The 23,189-nt window shown below is 46.1% G+C and overlaps 1 protein-coding gene across 1 annotated transcript in view; it reads left to right on the top strand.

Moving 5' to 3' along the window:
* The window catches only part of ism1 (isthmin 1), a 59,071-nt gene that overhangs the window by 23,299 nt on the left and 12,583 nt on the right, over positions 1 to 23,189 (top strand). The window contains exons 3-4 of the mRNA XM_071391329.1: positions 10,963 to 11,187; positions 20,086 to 20,419. Of these exons, the coding sequence (XP_071247430.1) occupies positions 10,963 to 11,187; positions 20,086 to 20,419 (559 nt within the window). The remainder of the gene's footprint in view (positions 1 to 10,962; positions 11,188 to 20,085; positions 20,420 to 23,189) is intronic.

The following is a 23,189-nucleotide window of genomic DNA, read 5'->3' as shown; positions in this document are numbered from 1 at the left end:
CAGGACAGGACAGAGGGTTTAACTCTTCAGTAGAGGACAGGACAGAGGGTTTAACTCTTCAGTAGAGGACAGGACAGGACAGAGGGTTTAACTCTTCAGTAGAGGACAGGACAGGACAGAGGGTTTAACTCTTCAGTAGAGGACAAGACAGGACAGAGGGTTTAACTCTTCAGTAGAGGACAGGACAGGACCGAGGGTTTAACTCTTCAGTAGAGGACAGGACAGGACCGAGGGTTTAACTCTTCAGTAGAGGACAGGACAGAGGGTTTAACTCTTCAGTAGAGGACAGGACAGGACAGAGGGTTTAACTCTTCAGTAGAGGACAGGACAGGACAGAGGGTTTAACTCTTCAGTAGAGGACAGGACAGGACCGAGGGTTTAACTCTTCAGTAGAGAACAGGACAGGACAGAGGGTTTAACTCTTCAGTAGAGGACAGGACAGGACCGAGGGTTTAACTCTTCAGTAGAGAACAGGACAGGACAGAGGGTTTAACTCTTCAGTAGAGGACAGGACAGGACCGAGGGTTTAACTCTTCAGTAGAGGACAGGACAGGACCGAGGGTTTAACTCCTCAGTAGAGGACAGGACAGAGGGTTTAACTCTTCAGTAGAGGACAGGACAGGACAGAGGGTTTAACTCTTCAGTAGAGAACAGGACAGGACAGAGGGTTTAACTCTTCAGTAGAGGACAGGACAGGACCGAGGGTTTAACTCTTCAGTAGAGGACAGGACAGGACCGAGGGTTTAACTCTTCAGTAGAGGACAGGACAGAGGGTTTAACTCTTCAGTAGAGGACAGGACAGGACAGAGGGTTTAACTCTTCAGTAGAGGACAGGACAGGACCGAGGGTTTAACTCTTCAGTAGAGGACAGGACAGGACCGAGGGTTTAACTCTTCAGTAGAGGACAGGACCGAGGGTTTAACTCTTCAGTAGAGGACAGGACAGGACAGAGGGTTTAACTCTTCAGTAGAGGACAGGACAGGACCGAGGGTTTAACTCTTCAGTAGAGGACAGGACAGGACAGAGGGTTTAACTCTTCAGTAGAGGACAGGACAGGACAGAGGGTTTAACTCTTCAGTAGAGGACAGGACAGGACAGAGGGTTTAACTCTTCAGTAGAGGACAGGACAGGACAGAGGGTTTAACTCTTCAGTAGAGGACAGGACAGGACAGAGGGTTTAACTCTTCAGTAGAGGACAGGACAGGACAGAGGGTTTAACTCTTCAGTAGAGAACAGGACAGGACAGAGGGTTTAACTCTTCAGTAGAGGACAGGACAGGACCGAGGGTTAGACATCTGTAGCAGCCAATGGAATAGGATGCTATTTGGGATGCAGGCCAGAATCCAACCTCCGGGTTAAGAGGGGTCTAGATTCAACAGGGCGGTTCTGAGGGATGCTGTTACATTAAGCAGCCTCCCCCCTCCTCTCTCCCTCCCTCCCTCCCTCAGCTCTGTTTGATGTATTTATAGCATGCCACTGAAATACCCTTGTCACTCACTGCCCTGCTACACAACAAGCATGATAAATGGGGATTCGTGCCAGACATGGGTTTAATGCTACTTGAAATCATTTCAAATACTTTAGCTGTGCTTTATTGACCTGACCTGTTGCAATGGATTCAATAGTCCCCAAAACCCCACCCACCTGGCACTTCAAAGGATTTCAAATCATGTTTGAATCCAGGACTGATTTATGCCTGGTGGTTGGTGGGTTAGGGGCGAGCTAAGAACTGTGTTCTTTCTAAAGGGACACCTTCGGTGTGAAAATAAGTGAGAAGTAAGTGGAAAGAATTAATGGTGTAAAATATGGAGATGAACAGAACATCACACGTGGCACATCAGGGAACGCTGTGTTTTTGTTTTTACTGAGACGTGGCTTACAGACAATAAACTCGACCCTGCTATTCAACCACATGGCTTCTCCATATTCCGAATAGATCGAACGGTGGCTTCTGGTAAGAGTCGGGGGGGGGGGGGGGTATTTTTCTCCATAGATGAATCCTGGTGTATCGAATTTGAAAACATTGCGAGCTCCTGTTCACCCGACCCGGAGTTTCTGATGCTAAAATGCCAACCCCACTACATGCCGAGGGAATTCACATGTGTTATTATCACAGCTGTGTACATACCGCCACAAGCAAACACCAAGGCAGCACTCAGCGAACTGTAAAAGCTCATTATCCAGCAAGAATCCTCTCACCCAGAAGCAGTCTTTATTGTCACGGGTGACTTTAACCAAGCCTGTCTAAAACAATATTTCCCAAAATATCACCAACATGTATCCTCCCCCACAGGAGGATCCAGTGTGCTTTACCATGTACACACAAACATCCATGATGCAAAGCCATACCCCACCCCCAATTCGGCCAATTAGATCACGTCTCTCTGTTCCTACACCCCGCCTACAAGCAGCAACTCTAGAGGGAGCCACCAACACAGAGAATAGTGAGGCGCTGGACAGAGTAGGCAGACTCAATGCTGCAGGACTGTTTAGAGAATAGTGATTAGAATATGTTCAAAGATTCATCCACCCAGGACTCATCCATCAGCATTGAGGAAAATACATAGTCAGTCACAGGCTTCATTAGGAAATGTGTTGATGATGTTGTACCCACAATAGCAATCCGGACTTATCCCAACCAAAAACCCTGGATGAACGGAGATATCCATACATTGCTGAGAGCCCGTACTGCAGCATTCAATGTCAACAGAACAAACTCTGATGACTTGGTGGCACGCAAAGCATACAAACTTGGTGGCGCGCAAAGCATACAAGGCAAGCAAGTACGAGCTCTGCAAAACCATTAAGGATGCAAAAAGACAATACAGACTCAAACTTCAATTGATGTTCGACAACTCAGGCTCGCAGCACGTGGCAAGGACTACAGACTATCACAGACTACAAACGCAAATCCAGCTGTGCGTTACGCTAATCCAGCTGTGCATTGCGCACAGAAGCCTCCCTCCCAGATGAGCTTAACACATTCTATGCTTGCTTCAAGGCAGACAATACCAAGTCATCCAGGTGGACTCTCGTTGTTCCGGACGACGCGGTGCTTTCACTGTCCGAGGCTGATCCAATTTTCCTACGGAAGATGCCATTTCCATCACTATTCACACACCTCTCCCTCAACGTCGGCAAAACAAAGGAGTTGATTGTTGATTGTTGACTTCGGGAAGCAGAGGAGGGAACATGCCCCGATCCACATCAACGGGACTGCAGTAAGAGAGAGTCAGCAGTATTAAGTTCCTTGGCGTCCACATCACAGAGGACTTGACATGGACCAACAACACCACCACTCTGGTCAAGAGGGAACAACAGCGCCTCTACTTCCTAAGGCCAGGGTTGGCTGGGAGCTAAACAGGATATGGTAAGGGATCATACTTCCTAAGGCGGTAAAGAAATTCTGCATGCCGCCCCGGGTCCTATCCAAATATTGGACTATAATTGTGCCTTCCTGTATTATACTTATGCTAAAATGTTTATTCTATTCTAATGCCATTTACTTCCTGTTCATATTCTTATCTTTTATTGTTTCTTATTGTCGTCGCATTGTCGAGAAGGAATCTGCAGGTAAGCATTTAGTTGGACGATGTGTACCATGTGTACCGTACATACGACTAATACAACTTGACACTTGGAGGAGCTAGGCTTTGATGTACCCACAGTCCGTGAATGTTCTGCTGCTCATCACGTTTATAATAGATTAAAACAACCTGCGGTAAATACATCAACAAATCAAATAGATTCAGGAATAGTAGTCTTGTCTTTGTGATTTGATTGGCTAGCTGCAGCATATTCTGCAGAGCCGCAGGAATAGGAAATATCCCAGGAATTTACAGAGTGTGTGTCGCACTGCAGAATGTTGGAACAGACCTGGAATAGTGTATGACTGTTCCAACACTACGCACAAGAGCAAGAGTGGAGAACGGAAGCCAAGGGAAGCCATTCCAAGAGAGAAGAGGGCCACTTGGGCCAGTTAAAGAACAAATATCACCCCAAATATCACCCCCAAATACCACCCCTAAATATCACCCACAAATATCACCCCCAGATATCACCCCTAAATATCACCCCAAAATACCACCCCTAAATATCACCCCCAGATATCACCCCTAAATATCACCCCAAAATACCACCCCCTAAATATCACCCCCAAATATCACCCCAAAATAACACCCCCAGATATCACCCCCAAATACCACCCCTAAATACCACCCCTAAATATCACCCCCAGATATCACCCCTAAATATCACCCCAAAATACCACCCCTAAAGATCACCCCTAAATACCACCCCTAAATATCACCCCCACATACCACCCCTAAATATCACCCCCAGATATCACCCCAAATATCACCCCTAAAGATGGTCATAGAGGTTGGGCCATGAACAGACCTGGGACACGGCTAGTGTCAAACTGGGTCAGCTGGTTTGGACCGGTTGAATCCCCAAATATCAGCCCTAACCTGGCTAGAGATGACACCTAACACCGTGCAACATTGATGTATGAATTCTACTAAACATAAAGGGCCAGTTTCCCGGACTCAGATTAAGCCTAGTCCTGGAATAAGAGGCACTTTTAATGTAGGATCTCCAATTAACATGTTTTTTTTTTAGTTTAGAAGCTTAATCTGAGTCTGGAAAACTGGCCCACTATTTAAAATACTCTAGAAGATAGATATTCATGATTTTTTAAAAAGATTTCTCATAGAAAATGAGTCAGCCACCACTCTGCCGAACAGTGAGTTTAACATTGCACCAGTCCGCATAAAACTTTGCTGCATAGTGAACCTGAGTTCTGTTGTTAGAATATAATGGGTTTTGTGAAAGACTTGCTCTGCTCTGGCAGTGATGTACAGATCTGGTTGACTGGTCTACCACTGAAGACGATGATGTCATCTCCCCCCGCCCGCCTTGTCCAGGGGGTTATTTTCATGGGAAGGTGTCATATTTAAAGAGCCCATTCACCGAGACACAAATGGACAGGATGGGGCTGTGTGCACCTGTAGAGAACGCCTGTGGAACGGAGAATAGACCCTTTTTAGACCCAGCCGCTGGCGCACAGGAAGTGTGGTGACAGGAGAACAATATCCTCACCAACCGACTCACAGGAAGATGAGCCTTCCACCGAGGAACAATAACACATTAACAGCTTATTTAGGCAAATACAAGCTATTCACGTTGTATGAGTTGACATTGGAATCGGGGTATGCATTTATTCCCAGTTGATCTCCACACCGTAATAGTCAAGCGATTTACAATCTGCAAATGAAGATGTTCTCCTTTTATTAAAGAGGCACTATGCAGAAATGCCTCTCCATTTCCTGGTTGCTAAAATTTTAATCTAATAGTTTGCCTAATTTCAGTTCATGTGACAAAACAAGTAACTATAGTGTAGAGAATCATTGTACCATCTAAACCGCTGTGAAATATACTGTACTTTCCATAAACACAAATATTGTATTTTCAACTGTTTGAAGCTGATGTACAAAACTGAAAAGTACAAGATTCAAAAACAAAATGTATGAACGGGAAGCATAGAAATAGCACACATAGAACAGATCTACCTCTTCTCAGACTGGCTGTCAATGAGAATGACAGATCTATAACACACATTTCTATGTGCATTTGGGTCAGGTTGTCCAAAAAGTTACATATTGTAGCTTTTAAATTGATTAAAGTCAAATATTTTCTAACAAAATATACAGTTTTCCAAGTTTGAGAGATGAGACAGAAAGGAATTACGAAGGGGGCTGGCTGGTTGAGCAGCAGCATCTGGGCCCAGTGTACCCTGCCTTCATTTCCTGTCCCTCTCCCCGGGGGGGGGGGGGGGGGGGGGACTGCTCCCTGAGTGTTTACCCATTGAAAACATCCTCCTTCTCCTCTTCCTCCTCATCCCCTTTTCTCGTCCCCGTCTTCTCCTCTTCTCTTCCTCCTCATCTACTCATCTTCTCTGCCTCCTCTTCCTCATCTCCTGGCAAAGTGAAAAAAAGGAGGAAGCAGGAAAAAGGGGGTAAAAATAGGACTGCTGTGTGTGTGGAGTTTCAGTCATGGGTTTTCAGGGTGTGAGGAGAGGGGAGGGTAACAGAAATCCTAGGAGGCCCCAGATTACCTGATACATAGTTTTGATCTTCAAATAAAAACACTTCCTTGGTGGTGAGGAAAGGAGGGGAAGACCTAGCATGAAGAATGGGTCTGTAAGGCTTGTAAACACTGGACTTAGGTCTACACAGGGATAACTGGATCGGCCCATAGATAGGCTGCATCATCGTTCCCCACAAAGTCATTTGAAGGTATATATCTGTAGGATACCTTTTCCTGTTTCTCTAGATATCTGTAGGATACCTTTTCCTGTTTCTCCAGATATCTGTAGGATACCTTTTCCTGTTTCTCCAGATATCTGTAGGATACCTTTTTCTGTTTCTCTAGATATCTGTAGGATACTGTTTCCTGTTTCTCCAGATATCTGTAGGAGACGTTTTCCTGTTTCTCCAGATATCTGTAGGATACCTTTTCCTGTTTCTCTAGATATCTGTAGGATACCTTTTCCTGTTTCTCTAGATATCTGTAGGAGACTGTTTCCTGTTTCTCCAGATATCTGTAGGAGACGTTTTCCTGTTTCTCCAGATATCTGTAGGATACCTTTTCCTGTTTCTCTAGATATCTGTAGGATACCTTTTCCTGTTTCTCCAGATATCTGTAGGATACCTTTTCCTGTTTCTCCAGATATCTGTAGGATACCTTTTTCTGTTTCTCTAGATATCTGTAGGAGACTGTTTCCTGTTTCTCCAGATATCTGTAGGAGACGTTTTCCTGTTTCTCCAGATATCTGTAGGATACCTTTTCCTGTTTCTCTAGATATCTGTAGGATACCTTTTCCTGTTTCTCCAGATATCTGTAGGATACCTTTTCCTGTTTCTCCAGATATCTGTAGGAGACTGTTTCCTGTTTCTCTAGATATCTGTAGGAGACGTTTTCCTGTTTCTTTAGATATCTGTAGGATACCTTTTCCTGTTTCTCTAGATATCTGTAGGATACCTTTTCCTGTTTCTCTAGATATCTGTAGGATACCTTTTCCTGTTTCTCTAGATATCTGTAGGAGACTGTTTCCTGTTTCTCTAGATATCTGTAGGAGACTGTTTCCTGTTTCTCTAGATATCTGTAGGATACCTTTTCCTGTTTCTCCAGATATCTGTAGGATACCTTTTCCTGTTTCTCCAGATATCTGTAGGATACCTTTTCCTGTTTCTCCAGATATCTGTAGGAGACGTTTTCCTGTTTCTCTAGATATCTGTAGGATACCTTTTCCTGTTTCTCTAGATATCTGTAGGATACCTTTTCCTGTTTCTCCAGATATCTGTTGGAGACTTTCTCCTGTTTCTCCAGATATCTGTAGGATGAAATGAGTGTGCCTGTCCAGAAGAGCCCTTCTTTACTCTCTCAGGAGTTCAATTACAAACAGGGACTTCTGAGGGCCAGGAAGAGAAGGTTATCACATGGCCATCTGATCTTAGACCACCCTGAAACAACCACAGAGGTTCCTGTGATGTTCATATGGAGGGTTGGACAGTGGCTGGGGCCAGGGCTGTGTGTGTCTGTGTGTCCTGCAGTGCTGAAATGATCCCTTACCATATCCTGTTTAGCTCCCAGCCAATCCTGGTCTTAAAGGCTCTTTGCGGTGGCAGATTTACGTCGTTCTTCTCATTTTCTAAATGTTTCAATAGCCGCATTTCCATCTTTTGCATTTTAATGACTTTGTTTGTGCGATTTGGTGATCAAAACGATGACATTCTGTGTTTTGATTGAGATAGAGGAGCTTTGGGTAGAGTTCATGTCCTTCCTTTGATTATAGGGAGGGTCTGTTTTTTTTTTTTCTCCCTTCACTTGTCTTGTCTGAAAGCCCTTTATTAAACTACACGGAGAAATAGCACCCGTGTAATAATGTGTAGCACGACAAGTGATACACAGAGATCATCCTGCATGGGTAAGGTTGCCCAGTATGTCTAGTGAAAGTGTCACTGTGAGGACCAGAGTTTGATGCCCTTCTCTCGTTCTATGCCTATGTCCAGGCTGCTGAATTACCCGCATGTAGTCGGCGTTTGTAATGCACCCAGAGTGCTGAGCAACTTCCTTTAGGGCCCCTACAGAGCCCATATTGTCCCAGAGTGCTGAGCAACTTCCTTTAGGGCCCCTACAGAGCCCATATTGTCCCAGAGTGCTGAGCAACTTCCTTTAGGGCCCCTACAGAGCCCATATTGTCCCAGAGTGCTGAGCAACTTCCTTTAGGGCCCCTACAGAGCCCATATTGTCCCAGAGTTCTGAGCAACTTCCTTTATGGCAAAATTGTTGCAATGTTTGCTCATGTCTGGTGTGGTACCAGGATGTAATGTTATGTCTGGTGTGGTACCAGGATATAATGTTATGTCTGGTGGGGTACCAGGATATAATGTTATGTCTGGTGGGGTACCAGGATATAATGTTATGTCTGGTTTGGTACCAGGATGTAATGTTATGTCTGGTGTGGTACCAGGATATAATGTTATGTCTGGTGGGGTACCAGGATATAATGTTATGTCTGGTGGGGTACCAGGATATAATGTTATGTCTGGTTTGGTACCAGGATATAATGTTATGTCTGGTTTGGTACCAGGATATAATGTTATGTCTGGTGTGGTACCAGGATATAATGTTATGTCTGGTTTGGTACCAGGATGTAATGTTATGTCTGGTGTGGTACCAGGATATAATGTTATGTCTGGTGGGGTACCAGGATATAATGTTATGTCTGGTGTGGTACCAGGATATAATGTTATGTCTGGTGGGGTACCAGGATATAATGTTATGTCTGGTGGGGTACCAGGATATAATGTTATGTCTGGTTTGGTACCAGGATATAATGTTATGTCTGGTGGGGTACCAGGATATAATGTTATGTCTGGTGGGGTACCAGGATATAATGTTATGTCTGGTTTGGTACCAGGATATAATGTTATGTCTGGTTTGGTACCAGGATATAATGTTATGTCTGGTGTGGTACCAGGATATAATGTTATGTCTGGTGGGGTACCAGGATATAATGTTATGTCTGGTGTGGTACCAGGATATAATGTTATGTCTGGTGGGGTACCAGGATGTAATGTTATGTCTGGTGTGGTACCAGGTTTGGACTGGGACAGCTGGTTTGGACTGGGACAGCTGGTTTGGACTGGTTGAACCCTCTGCTCTCTAGTGTGAGACTGGGTCAGCTGGTTTGGACTGGGACAGCTGGTTTGGACTGGGACAGCTGGTTTGGACCGGTTGAACCCTCTGCCCTCTAGTATAAGTCTGGGACAGCTGGTTTGGACTGGGACAGCTGGTTTAGACTGGTTCGAACCCTGCTGCCCTGCTAGTGTGAGACTGGGTCAGCTGGTTTGGACTGGGACAGCTGGTTTGGACTGGGACAGCTGGTTTGGACCGGTTGAACCCTCTGCCCTCTAGTATAAGTCTGGGACAGCTGGTTTGGACTGGGACAGCTGGTTTAGACTGGTTGAACCCTCTGCCCTCTAGTGTGAGACTGGGTCAGCTGGTTTGGACTGGGACAGCTGGTTTGGACTGGGACAGCTGGTTTGGACCAGTTGAACCCTCTGCTCTCTAGTGTGAGACTGGGTCAGCTGGTTTGGACTGGGTCAGCTGGTTTGGACTGGTTGAACCCTCTGCCCTCTAGTGTGAGACTGGGTCAGCTGGTTTGGACTGGGACAGCTGGTTTGGACTGGTTGAACCCTCTGCTCTCTAGTGTGAGACTGGGTCAGCTGGTTTGGACTGGGACAGCTGGTTTGGACTGGTTGAACCATCTGCTCGCTAGTGTGAGACTGGGACAGCTGGTTTGGACTGGTTGAACCCTCTGCCCTCTAGTGTGAGTCTGGGACAGCTGGTTTGGACTGGGACAGCTGGTTTGGACTGGTTGAACCCTCTGCTCTCTAGTGTGAGACTGGGACAGCTGGTTTGGACTGGGACAGCTGGTTTGGACTAGGACAGCTGGTTTGGACTGGTTGAACCCTCTGCTTTCTAGTGTGAGACTGGGACAGCTGGTTTGGACTGGGACAGCTGGTTTGGACTGGTTGAACCCTCTGCTTTCTACTGTGAGACTGGGTCAGCTGGTTTGGACTGGGTCAGCTGGTTTGGACTGGGACAGCTGGTTTGGACTGGTTGAACCCTCTGCTTTCTAGTGTGAGACTGGGACAGCTGGTTTGGACTGGGACAGCTGGTTTGGACTGGTTGAACCCTCTGCCCTCTAGTGTAAGTCTGGGTCAGGTGGTTTGGACTGGGACAGCTGGTTTGGACTGTTCAGGGGAACAGTGGGTTAACTGCCTTGTTCAGAGTGCAGAATTACAGATTTTTAACTTGTCAGCTCGGGATTCGATCTAGCAACCTTTCGGTTACAAGTCCAACGCTCTAACCACTAGGCTACCTGCCACCCACACACACTGTATATAGATGTTTCTACTGTATTATTGACTGTATGTTTTGTTTATTCCATGTGTAACTCTGTTGTTGTTTGTATCGCACTGCTTTTGGTTTATCTTGGCCAGGTCGCAGTTGTAAATGAGAACAAACTAAAGAAATAGTTCAGGTACACTTGATTTGTCTGATTTCAGGTAATTCACGTAGTTGAACTGAACTTTGTCCAGATGACTTGTAGTTGACTGGCTGTGACTTGTGTGTTTTTTCTTCGTAGCATGATAAGCATTTTCAGATAGTATATGTATATATCGTAGATTAGATCCTTCTCTGTTTTGGGTCACTCAGCATGAAGGAAATATACATCCATTTGATCAAGTAATCTAAAGGAATATCTCTCTCCCTCTCTCTCTCTTCCTCTCTCTCTCCCCCCTCTTTCTCTCTCTCTCCCCTGTCTCCCTCTCTCTCTCCCTCTTGTTCCCTCTCTCTCTCTCTCTCCCCCTCTCCCTCCCCGTCTTCTAGAATAATGTCAGAGAAGAGAGCAGTTCATCAGCCCACCAGGGCCCAGGGGAGCGGAGAGGACCAGAGCACCGGTCAGCCCAGCGGCCTGCTGCCCTCCCTTGGGCCCAGAGTCAGGCAACCGGAGGCAGCCTGCAGAGAGACGGGCCTGGGGCCTTCCTCCTGGACCTCCACAACTTCCCTGACCTCTCCAAGGCTGATATAAACAGACAGAACCCCAACATACAGGTAACACTAAGACACAGGTGTGTGTGTGTGTGTGTGTGTGTGTGTGTGTGTGTGTGTGTGTGTGTGTGTGTGTGTGTGTGTGTGTGTGTGTGTGTGTGTGTGTGTGTGTGTGTGTGTGTGTGTGTGTGTGTGTGTGTGTGTGTGTGTGTGTGTGTGTGTGTGTGTGTGTGTGTGTGTGTGTGTGTGTGTGTGTGTGTGTGTGTGTGTGTGTGTGTGTGTGTGTGTGTGTGTGTGTGTGTGTGTGTGTGTGTGTGTGTGTGTGTGTGTGTGTGTGTGTGTGTGTGTGTGTGTGTGTGTGTGTGTGTGTGTGTGTGTGTGTGTGTGTGTGTGTGTGTGTGTGTGTGTGTGTGTGTGTGTGTGTGTGTGTGTGTGTGTGTGTGTGTGTGTGTGTGTGTGTGTGTGTGTGTGTGTGTGTGTGTGTGTGTGTGTGTGTGTGTGTGTGTGTGTGTGTGTGTGTGTGTGTGTGTGTGTGTGTGTGTGTGTGTGTGTGTGTGTGTGTGTGTGTGTGTGTGTGTGTGTGTGTGTGTGTGTGTGTGTGTGTGTGTGTGTGTGTGTGTGTGTGTGTGTGTGTGTGTGTGTGTGTGTGTGTGTGTGTGTGTGTGTGTGTGTGTGTGTGTGAGACCACATGGCTGCCCAAGCACACAGAGCAGGAAGAGCAAACAGGAAGAGGCAGAATACCCTGGTGCACATCACTACCCTCTCTCTCTCTCTCTCTCTCTCTCTCTCTCTCTCTCTCTCTCTCTCTCTCTCTCTCTCTCTCTCTCTCTCTCTCTCTCTCTCTCTCTCTCTCTCTCTCTCTCTCTCTCTCTCTCTCTCTCTCTCTCTCTCTCTCTCTCTCTCTCTCTCTCTCTCTCTCTCTCTCCCTCTCTCCCTCTCTCCCTCTCTCCCTCCCTCCCTCCCTCCCTCCCTCCCTCTGTAGCTCTCCCTCTGTATCTCTCTCGTTCTCTCTCTCTCTCTCCCACTCTCTCTCTTATTCACTACTCTCTCTGTCTTTTCCTTCTCCCCACCTCTCTCTCTCTCTCTCTTCTCTCCCCCATCCATTGTCCTCCCTTCCTCTTCTTAAAGGGTAGGTAGCATATATACGTAACCATATGGATTTGCATTTGTATAAAAAAATATGTATATATTTCTTCCATAAAACCGGAATGCCGAAGTGGGATGTAATATGGAGATACCAGCCTATTGCCTCAGGTGTATCCTTCAACTGTTCAACTTCAAATTAATAGTGCTGAGGTGTATCCTTCCACTGTTCAACTTCAAATTAATAGTGCTGAGGTGTATCCTTCAACTGTTCAACTTCAAATTAATAGTGCTGAGGTGTATCCTTCCACTGTTCAACTTCAAATTAATAGTGCTGAGGTGTATCCTTCCACTGTTCAACTTCAAATTAATAGTGCTGAGGTGTATCCTTCAACTGTTCAACTTCAAATTAATAGTGCTGAGGTGTATCCTTCCACTGTTCAACTTCAAATTAATAGTGCTGAGGTGTATCCTTCCACTGTTCAACTTCAAATTAATTGCTGAGCAATTAGTGCTTTTTGAAGTCGGTTCTGTTTCGATTCGATTGTTAAAAAGTAACCACTGTTTTCAAATTAGTTTTTTCAATATATATATATTTTTTTTAGACATTAAATTGCACTATGAATAAAACAATGAATAAAAGTCCCATGATGGTAGTGACTCTCCATTAGTGCTGATCACTTATTAACCATAATTTATTCACGTTACTTTAATAACATATTTCAGCTGTTTATTACATTTGTTTCAGGCCTTTTTGAAGACTTTATTATTTAATTCCAAGTCATCATCTCATCTCTATAGAGCTGCTGTCTGACAACAATCACTACTTTACTAGTTCTTCAAAGTAAATAAGGCATCACTTAATGACGGCTCAATACCAACTATTAAAATCACTAAGATCAGGTATTTTCAGGATAGAGATACCTCGCAAAGCAACAGCTGCTCTCTACATCCCCCTCACAATCGAGCATTTTTGTCTCTTCTGTAGCGGGCGTAAAAAGAAACACAGACCGGACATGTAGATGAGGATTGGATTATGGTCATTGTAGTTAATTACCCCGTTTAATGAGCTGAACTATGTAGAATAGTGGCCTGTTGGAAACTACAACTCCCTGCTATATCGCAAAGTTCGGGTTAGATCTGATTTATGTCTAGAGAAACTGTGCATTGCAGAAAACAACCCCCCAAAAAATGGAATTCAAATCATTGAACCAACGTCTGTCAATTAGTTGTTTAAAAAACAAAAAAATGACAGAAATTAGTTGTTTAAAATGACAGACAAAATGACAGACATTTCTGTTAATTGCTCAGCACTACAAATGAAACCAAATTGTTTGCACTCATGACTACTGGTTTCAATAAAAAAATTCAACCAACTCACAAACAAATACTTTATGAATGTATTGTTACAACTAGCCTGCTAACGTTAGTCCAGCTAAAGTTGGTTATTTTAGCCTGCTAGCTAGCTAATCATCTTACTAGCCTAGTTAGTAACGCTTTATCTATGCTTTATCTTGGCCAGGTCGCAGTTGTAAATGAGAACTTGTTCTCAACTAGCCTATCTGGTTAAATAAAGGTCAAATAAAATAAATAAATAAATAAATAAAAATGAGTCAACCACCACGGTATCATGACACAAGAGACCCAACTGCAGACAGAGGAGGCAGATGGTTGGAGTCTTAGATGTTTAATAAATCCAAAGGGACAAGAGAATGGTCGTGGACAGGCAAAAGGTCATAACCAGTTCAGAGTCCAGGAGGTACAGAGTGGCAGACAGGCTCGAGGTCAAGGTAGGCAGAATGGTAAGGCAGGCGGGTACAGAGTCCAGAACAGGCAAGGGTCAAAACTGGGAGGACTAGGAAAAAGTAGAAATAGCAAAAGCAGGAGAACAAGAAAAAACGCTGGTTGACTTGGAACATACAAGACGAACTGGCACAGAGAGACAGGAAACACAGGGATAAATACACTGGTACAGAGAGACAGGAAACACAGGGATAAATACACTGGTACAGAGAGACAGGAAACACAGGGATAAATACACTGGGACAGAGAGACAGGAAACACAGGGATAAATACACTGGGACAGAGAGACAGGAAACACAGGGATAATACACTGGTACAGAGAGACAGGAAACAGGGATAAATACACTGGTACAGAGAGACAGGAAACACAGGGATAAATACACTGGGACAGAGAGACAGGAAACACAGGGATTAACACACTGGTACAGAGAGACAGGAAACACAGGGATAAATACACTGGTACAGAGAGACATGAAACACAGGGATAAATACACTGGGACAGAGAGACAGGAAACACAGGGATAAATACACTGGTACAGAGAGACAGGAAACACAGGGATAAATACACTGGGACAGAGAGACAGGAAACACAGGGATAAATACACTGGTACAGAGAGACAGGAAACACAGGGATAAATACACTGGTACAGAGAGACAGGAAACACAGGGATAAATACACTGGGACAGAGAGACAGGAAACACAGGGATAAATACACTGGGACAGAGAGACAGGAAACACAGGGATAATACACTGGTACAGAGAGACAGGAAACAGGGATAAATACACTGGTACAGAGAGACAGGAAACACAGGGATAAATACACTGGGACAGAGAGACAGGAAACACAGGGATAAATACACTGGGACAGAGAGACAGGAAACACAGGGATTAACACACTGGTACAGAGAGACAGGAAACACAGGGATAAATACACTGGTACAGAGAGACATGAAACACAGGGATAAATACACTGGGACAGAGAGACAGGAAACACAGGGATAAATACACTGGTACAGAGAGACAGGAAACACAGGGATAAATACACTGGTACAGAGAGACAGGAAACACAGGGATAAATACACTGGTACAGAGAGACAGGAAACACAGGGATAAATACACTGGTACAGGGGGACAGGAAACACAGGGATAAATACAATGGGACAGAGAGACAGGAAACACAGGGATAAATACACTGGGACAGAGAGACAGGAAACACAGGGATAATACACTGGTACAGAGAGACAGGAAACAGGGATAAATACACTGGTACAGAGAGACAGGAAACACAGGGATAAATACACTGGGACAGAGAGACAGGAAACACAGGGATAAACACACTGGTACAGAGAGACAGGAAACACAGGGATAAATACACTGGTACAGAGAGACATGAAACACAGGGATAAATACACTGGGACAGAGAGACAGGAAACACAGGGATAAATACACTGGGACAGAGAGACAGGAAACACAGGGATAAATACACTGGTACAGAGAGACAGGAAACACAGGGATAAATACACTGGTACAGAGAGACAGGAAACACAGGGATAAATACACTGGTACAGAGAGACAGGAAACACAGGGATAAATACACTGGCACAGAGAGACAGGAAACACAGGGATAAATACACTGGTACAGGGAGACAGGAAACACAGGGATAAATACACTGGGACAGAGAGACAGGAAACACAGGGATAAATACACTGGGACAGAGAGACAGGAAACACAGGGATAAATACACTGGTACAGAGAGACAGGAAACACAGGGATAAATACACTGGGACAGAGAGACAGGAAACACAGGGATAAATACACTGGGACAGAGAGACAGGAAACACAGGGATAATACACTGGTACAGAGAGACAGGAAACAGGGATAAATACACTGGGACAGAGAGACAGGAAACACAGGGATAAATACACTGGGACAGAGAGACAGGAAACACAGGGATTAACACACTGGTACAGAGAGACAGGAAACACAGGGATAAATACACTGGTACAGAGAGACATGAAACACAGGGATAAATACACTGGGACAGAGAGACAGGAAACACAGGGATAAATACACTGGTACAGAGAGACAGGAAACACAGGGATAAATACACTGGTACAGAGAGACAGGAAACACAGGGATAAATACACTGGTACAGAGAGACAGGAAACACAGGGATAAATACACTGGTACAGGGGGACAGGAAACACAGGGATAAATACAATGGGACAGAGAGACAGGAAACACAGGGATAAATACACTGGTACAGAGAGACAGGAAACACAGGGATAAATACACTGGGACAGAGAGACAGGAAACACAGGGATAAATACACTGGTACAGAGAGACAGGAAACACAGGGATAAATACACTGGGGCAGAGAGACAGGAAACACAGGGATAAATACACTGGGACAGAGAGACAGGAAACACAGGGATAAATACACTGGTACAGAGAGACAGGAAACACAGGGATAACTACACTGGTACAGAGAGACAGGAAACACAGGGATAAATACACTGGGACAGAGAGACAGGAAACACAGGGATAAACACACTGGTACAGAAGGACAGGAAACACAGGGATAAATACACTGGTACAGAGAGACATGAAACACAGAGATAAATACACTGGGACAGAGAGACAGGAAACACAGGGATAAATACACTGGTACAGAGAGACAGGAAGCACAGGGATAAATACACTGGCACAGAGAGACAGGAAACACAGGGATAAATACACTGGTACAGAGAGACAGGAAACACAGGGATAAATACACTGGCACAGAGAGACAGGAAGCACAGGGATAAATACATTGGTACAGAGAGACAGGAAACACAGGGATAAATACACTGGCACAGAGAGACAGGAAACACAGGGATAAATACACTGGCACAGAGAGACAGGAAACACAGGGATAAATACACTGGTACAGAGAGACAGGAAACACAGGGATAAATACACTGGTACAGAGAGACAGGAAACACAGGGATAAATACACTGGGGGAAAATAAGCGACACCTTGAGGGGCTGGAGACAATAACGAGGACAGGTGAAACAGATCAGGGCGTGACACACGGTCGACATGGCTAAGTAGTACGCCAGAAAACAACACCAACTGGTCTAACACAGCAGATGTAAAGCCAGCTGATATAGAGTAAAGAGAGCAGAGTCGTGGCGATTGACGGCTAAGTTAGCTAGCGAAGAAGAGCCTAGGAGAGAGGCCTTCACAGGGAGAGGCCATTTCACCGGCCGAGGGAGAGTCAGCTAATCCAATAGCGATATAGTGTGATACATCTAAAGTACTTAGATTCCAGAGGCGCATTAGGCACAGGAGACGAGGAGACAGGGAGTACAGTGTATAGGAGGAGACGAGGAGTACAGGAGACAGGGAGTACAGGGTATAGGAGGAGACGAGGAGACAGGGAGTACAGGGTATAGGAGGAGACGAGGAGTACAGGAGACAGGGAGTACAGGGTATAGGAGGAGACGAGGAGACAGGGAGTACAGGGTATAGGAGGAGACGAGGAGTACAGGAGACAGGGAGTACAGGGTATAGGAGGAGACGAGGAGACAGGGAGTACAGGGTATAGGAGGAGACGAGGAGACAGGGAGTACAGGGTATAGGAGGAGACGAGGAGTACAGGAGACAGGGAGTACAGGGTATAGGAGGAGACGAGGAGACAGGGAGTACAGGGTATAGGAGGAGACGAGGAGGACAGGAGACAGGGAGTACAGGGTATAGGAGGAGACGAGGAGACAGGGAGTACAGGGTATAGGAGGAGACGAGGAGACAGGGAGTACAGGGTATAGGAGGAGACGAGGAGACAGGGAGACAGGGAGTACAGGGTATAGGAGGAGACGAGGAGACAGGGAGTACAGGGTATAGGAGGAGACGAGGAGACAGGGAGTACAGGGTATAGGAGGAGACGAGGAGTACAGGAGACAGGGAGTACAGGGTATAGGAGGAGACGAGGAGACAGGGAGTACAGGGTATAGGAGGAGACGAGGAGTACAGGAGACAGGGAGTACAGGGTATAGGAGGAGACGAGGAGACAGGGAGACAGGGAGTACAGGGTATAGGAGGAGACGAGGAGACAGGGAGTACAGGGTATAGGAGGAGACGAGGAGACAGGGAGTACAGGGTATAGGAGGAGACGAGGAGACAGGGAGTACAGGGTATAGGAGGAGACGAGGAGACAGGGAGTACAGTGTATAGGAGGAGACGAGGAGTACAGGAGACAGGGAGTACAGGGTATAGGAGGAGACGAGGAGACAGGGAGTACAGGGTATAGGAGGAGACGAGGAGACAGGGAGACAGGGAGTACAGGGTATAGGAGGAGACGAGGGAGACAGGGAGACAGGGAGTACAGGGTATAGGAGGAGACGAGGAGACAGGGAGTACAGGGTATAGGAGGAGACGAGGAGACAGGGAGTACAGGGTATAGGAGGAGACGAGGAGACAGGGAGTACAGGGTATAGGAGGAGACGAGGAGACAGGGAGTACAGGGTATAGGAGGAGACGAGGAGACAGGGAGTACAGGGTATAGGAGGAGACGAGGAGAAGAGGAGACGAGGAGAAGAGGAGGAGACAGGGAGTACAGGGTATAGGAGGAGACGAGGAGACAGGGAGTACAGGGTATAGGAGGAGACGAGGAGAAGAGTCATCAATAAGACAGAGGGAGTACAGGGTATAGGAGGAGACGAGGAGACAGGGAGTACAGGGTATAGGTATCTCAAGATGCAGAAAGAGAGGGAGCATGTCTGGGAAGAGGGAGCGATTGAACCAATGAGTGAGGGGTCTGTGAGATGAGGAGGAGAGTATGGGGGGACCTCTTTGATCCTAAGATTCATGTTCTGGAGAAGGTAGAGCAGACCCTTCATGTTCTGGAGAAGGTAGAGCAGACCCTTCATGTTCTGGAGAAGGCTGAGAAGACCCTTCATGTTCTGGAGAAGGCTGAGAAGACCCTTCATGTTCTGGAGAAGGCTGAGAAGACCCTTCATGTTCTGGAGAAGGCTGAGAAGACCCTTCATGTTCTGGAGAAGGTAGAGCAGACCCTTCATGTTCTGGAGAAGGCTGAGAAGACCCTTCATGTTCTGGAGAAGGTAGAGCAGACCCTTCATGTTCTGGAGAAGGCTGAGAAGACCCTTCATGTTCTGGAGAAGGCTGAGAAGACCCTTCATGTTCTGGAGAAGGCTGAGAAGACCCTTCATGTTCTGGAGAAGGCTGAGAAGACCCTTCATGTTCTGGAGAAGGCTGAGAAGACCCTTCATGTTCTGGAGAAGGCTGAGAAGACCCTTCATGTTCTGGAGAAGGTAGAGCAGACCCTTCATGTTCTGGAGAAGGCTGAGAAGACCCTTCATGTTCTGGAGAAGGCTGAGAAGACCCTTCATGTTCTGGAGAAGGCTGAGAAGACCCTTCATGTTCTGGAGAAGGTAGAGCAGACCCTTCATGTTCTGGAGAAGGCTGAGAAGACCCTTCATGTTCTGGAGAAGGCTGAGAAGACCCTTCATGTTCTGGAGAAGGTAGAGCAGACCCTTCATGTTCTGGAGAAGGCTGAGAAGACCCTTCATGTTCTGGAGAAGGCTGAGAAGACCCTTCATGTTCTGGAGAAGGCTGAGAAGACCCTTCATGTTCTGGAGAAGGCTGAGAAGACCCTTCATGTTCTGGAGAAGGCTGAGAAGACCCTTCATGTTCTGGAGAAGGCTGAGAAGACCCTTTACACTCACTATTTAGGTGGAGAGGATTGAGGTGGGTGAGGGGGTAGTTGGGGATTAGTATTGGGGTGGAGGTTTGCCCCTCTCTTCTGGGAGGCACAGGAGGTAGGAAGGGAAGGAGGGGGAGGGAGTCAGGAACACATCACATTTGACTGCTGCTACCCAGACGGACTCAGTGGGACTGCTCAGAGGTGATCAGAGCAACTGGTATTTTGTGTCAGAAATGTCTAGAATGTACTATTAGAAGGAAACAATGCAGACATTCATGAAGTACAACTCAAATACATAACGGACAGTTGTTTCTCCAGACAGACTCTGACCTTTGACCCTGCTCCTCTCTCTCTCTCTCTCCTCCAGGTGACCATAGAGGTGGTGGACGGTCTTGAGGCAGCAGAGCCTGAGAAAGGCCTGAAGAAAGAGAACAAACCAGGATGGGCTGCTCCTAACTGGAGGAACTGGTGGCAAACCTCCTCCACCTCCTCCTCGGTCTCGACCCCCCGCAGGCCCGAGGAGCAGGCTAGGGAGCAGCAGCCGCCCTACAGGGGGGAAGGAGTAGGACGAGGGGGAGGGAAAGGAGGAGTTGGTAACACAGAGGATAGTAACTTCCTAAAGCCACTTGGGGACTGGGAGAGGAGAGGAGGCGCAGGAGGAGGAGGAGGAGGAGGCACCAGCAAGGCTCAGACTGAATATGGTGAGTGTGTGTGTGTGTGTGTGTGTGTGTGTGTGTGTGTGTGTGTGTGTGTGTGTGTGTGTGTGTGTGTGTGTGTGTGTGTGTGTGTGTGTGTGTGTGTGTGTGGGGGACTGACTGAAGAAGGGAGAGAGGACGTGTGTGTGTTTGTTTGTGAAGGGATGTGTATATGTGTGTGTGTGTCTCTGTGTGTGTGTGTGTGTGTGTGTGTGTGTGTGTGTGTGTGTGTGTGTGTGTGTGTGTGTGTGTGTGTGTGTTGGGGGGGTGGGGGGGACTGACTGAAGAAGGGAGAGAGGACGTGTGTGTGTGTTTGTTTGTGTGTTTGTTTGTGAAGGGATGTGTGTGTGTGTGTGTGTGTGTGTGTGTGTGTGTGTGTGTGTGTGTGTGTGTGTGTGTGTGTGTGTGTGTGTGTGTGTGTGTGTGTGTTTGTTTGTTTGTTTGTGAAGGGATGTGTATATGTGTGTGTGTGCGTGTATGTTCCAAGCGTGCGAGTGTGTTTGACAGTGTGATGAGAGTCACTCATTGAGAATATGTAGCCTGATGGGACCTAGCTAAATAGACAGTCTAGAGGTCTGGTTCTGATGGGACCTAGCTAAATAGACAGTCTGGAGATCTGGTTCTGATGGGACCTAGCTAAATAGACAGTCTGGAGGACTGGTTCTGATGGGACCTAGCTAAATAGACAGTCTAGAGGTCTGGTTCTAATGGTACCTAGCTAAATAGACAGTCTGGAGGTCTGGTTCTGATGGGACCTAGCTAAATAGACAGTCTAGAGGTCTGATGGGACCTAGCTAAATAGACAGTCTAGAGGTCTGGTTCTGATGGGACCTAGCTAAATAGACAGTCTGGAGATCTGGTTCTGATGGGACCTAGCTAAATAGACAGTCTGGAGGTCTGGTTCTGATGGGACCTAGCTAAATAGACAGTCTGGAGGACTGGTTCTGATGGGACCTAGCTAAATAGACAGTCTAGACGTCTGGTTCTGATGGGACCTAGCTAAATAGACAGTCTGGAGGACTGGTTCTGATGGGACCTAGCTAAATAGACAGTCTAGAGTACTGGTTCTGATGGGAACTAGCTAAATAGACAGTCTGGAGGACTGGTTCTGATGGGACCTAGCTAAATAGACCATCTAGAGGACTGGTTCTGATGGGACCTAGCTAAATAGACAGTCTGGAGGACTGGTTCTGATGGGACCTAGCTAAATAGACAGTCTGGAGGACTGGTTCTGATGGGACCTAGCTAAATAGACAGTCTGGAGGTCTGGTTCTGATGGGACCTAGCTAAATAGACAGTCTGGAGGTCTGGTTCTGACGGGACCTAGCTATATAGACAGTCTAGAGGTCTGGTTCTGATGGGACCTAGCTAAATAGACAGTCTGGGGGTCTGGTTCTGATGGGACCTAGCTAAATAGACAGTCTGGAGATCTGGTTCTGATGGGACCTAGCTAAATAGACAGTCTAGAGGTCTGGTTGTGATGGGACCTAGCTAAATAGACAGTCTGGAGGTCTGGTTCTGATGGGACCTAGCTACATAGACAGTCTGGAGGTCTGGTTCTGATGGGACCTAGCTAAATAGACAGTCTGGAGGTCTGGTTCTGATGGGACCTAGCTAAATAGACAGTATGTAGTTAGCAGTTAGCTGGCACCATAATAACTACAGTGTAGTTAGCAGATAGCTGGCACCATAATAACTACAGTGTAGTTAGCAGACAGCTGACACCATAATAACTACAGTGTAGTTAGCAGATAGCTGACACCATAATAACTACAGTGTAGTTAGCAGATAGCTGGCACCATAATAACTACAGTGTAGTTAGCAGATAGCTGACACCATAATAACTACAGTGTAGTTAGCAGATAGCTGGCACCATAATAACTACAGTGTAGTTAGCAGATAGCTGACACCATAATAACTACAGTGTAGTTAGCAGATAGCTGACACCATAATAACTACAGTGTAGTTAGCAGATAGCTGACACCATAATAACTACAGTGTAGTTAGCAAATAGCTGACACCATAATAACTACAGTGTAGTTAGCAGATAGCTGACACCATAATAACTACAGTGTAGTTAGCTGACACCATAATAACTACAGTGTAGTTAGCAGATAGCTGGCACCATAATAACTACAGTGTAGTTAGCAGATAGCTGACACCATAATAACTACAGTGTAGTTAGCAGACAGCTGACACCATAATAACTACAGTGTAGTTAGCAGAGAGCTGGCACCATAATAACTACAGTGTAGTTAGCTGACACCATAATAACTACAGTGTAGTTAGCAGATAGCTGGCACCATAATAACTACAGTGTAGTTAGCTGATAGCTGACACCATAATAACTACAGTGTAGTTAGCAGGAAGCTGGCACCATAATAACTACAGTGTAGTTAGCAGATAGCTGACACCATAATAACTACAGTGTAGTTAGCAGATAGCTGGCACCATAATAACTACAGTGTAGTTAGCAGATAGCTGGCACCATAATAACTACAGTGTAGTTAGCTGGCACCATAATAACTACAGTGTAGTTAGCAGATAGCTGACACCATAATAACTACAGTGTAGTTAGCATATATCTGGCAACATAATAACTACAGTGTAGTTAGCAGATAGCTGACACCATAATAACTACAGTGTAGTTAGCAGATAGCTGACACCATAATAACTACAGTGTAGTTAGCAGATACCATAATAACTACAGTGTAGTTAGCTGAGAGCTGGCACCATAATAACTACAGTGTAGTTAGCAGATAGCTGGCACCATAAT

This window comes from Salvelinus alpinus, chromosome 3 (assembly GCF_045679555.1).
Source record: "Salvelinus alpinus chromosome 3, SLU_Salpinus.1, whole genome shotgun sequence".
NCBI classification, from domain to species: domain Eukaryota; kingdom Metazoa; phylum Chordata; class Actinopteri; order Salmoniformes; family Salmonidae; genus Salvelinus; species Salvelinus alpinus.
Note: the sequence above shows the minus strand (reverse complement) of the source record. Positions and strands in the feature narration are given on the sequence as shown.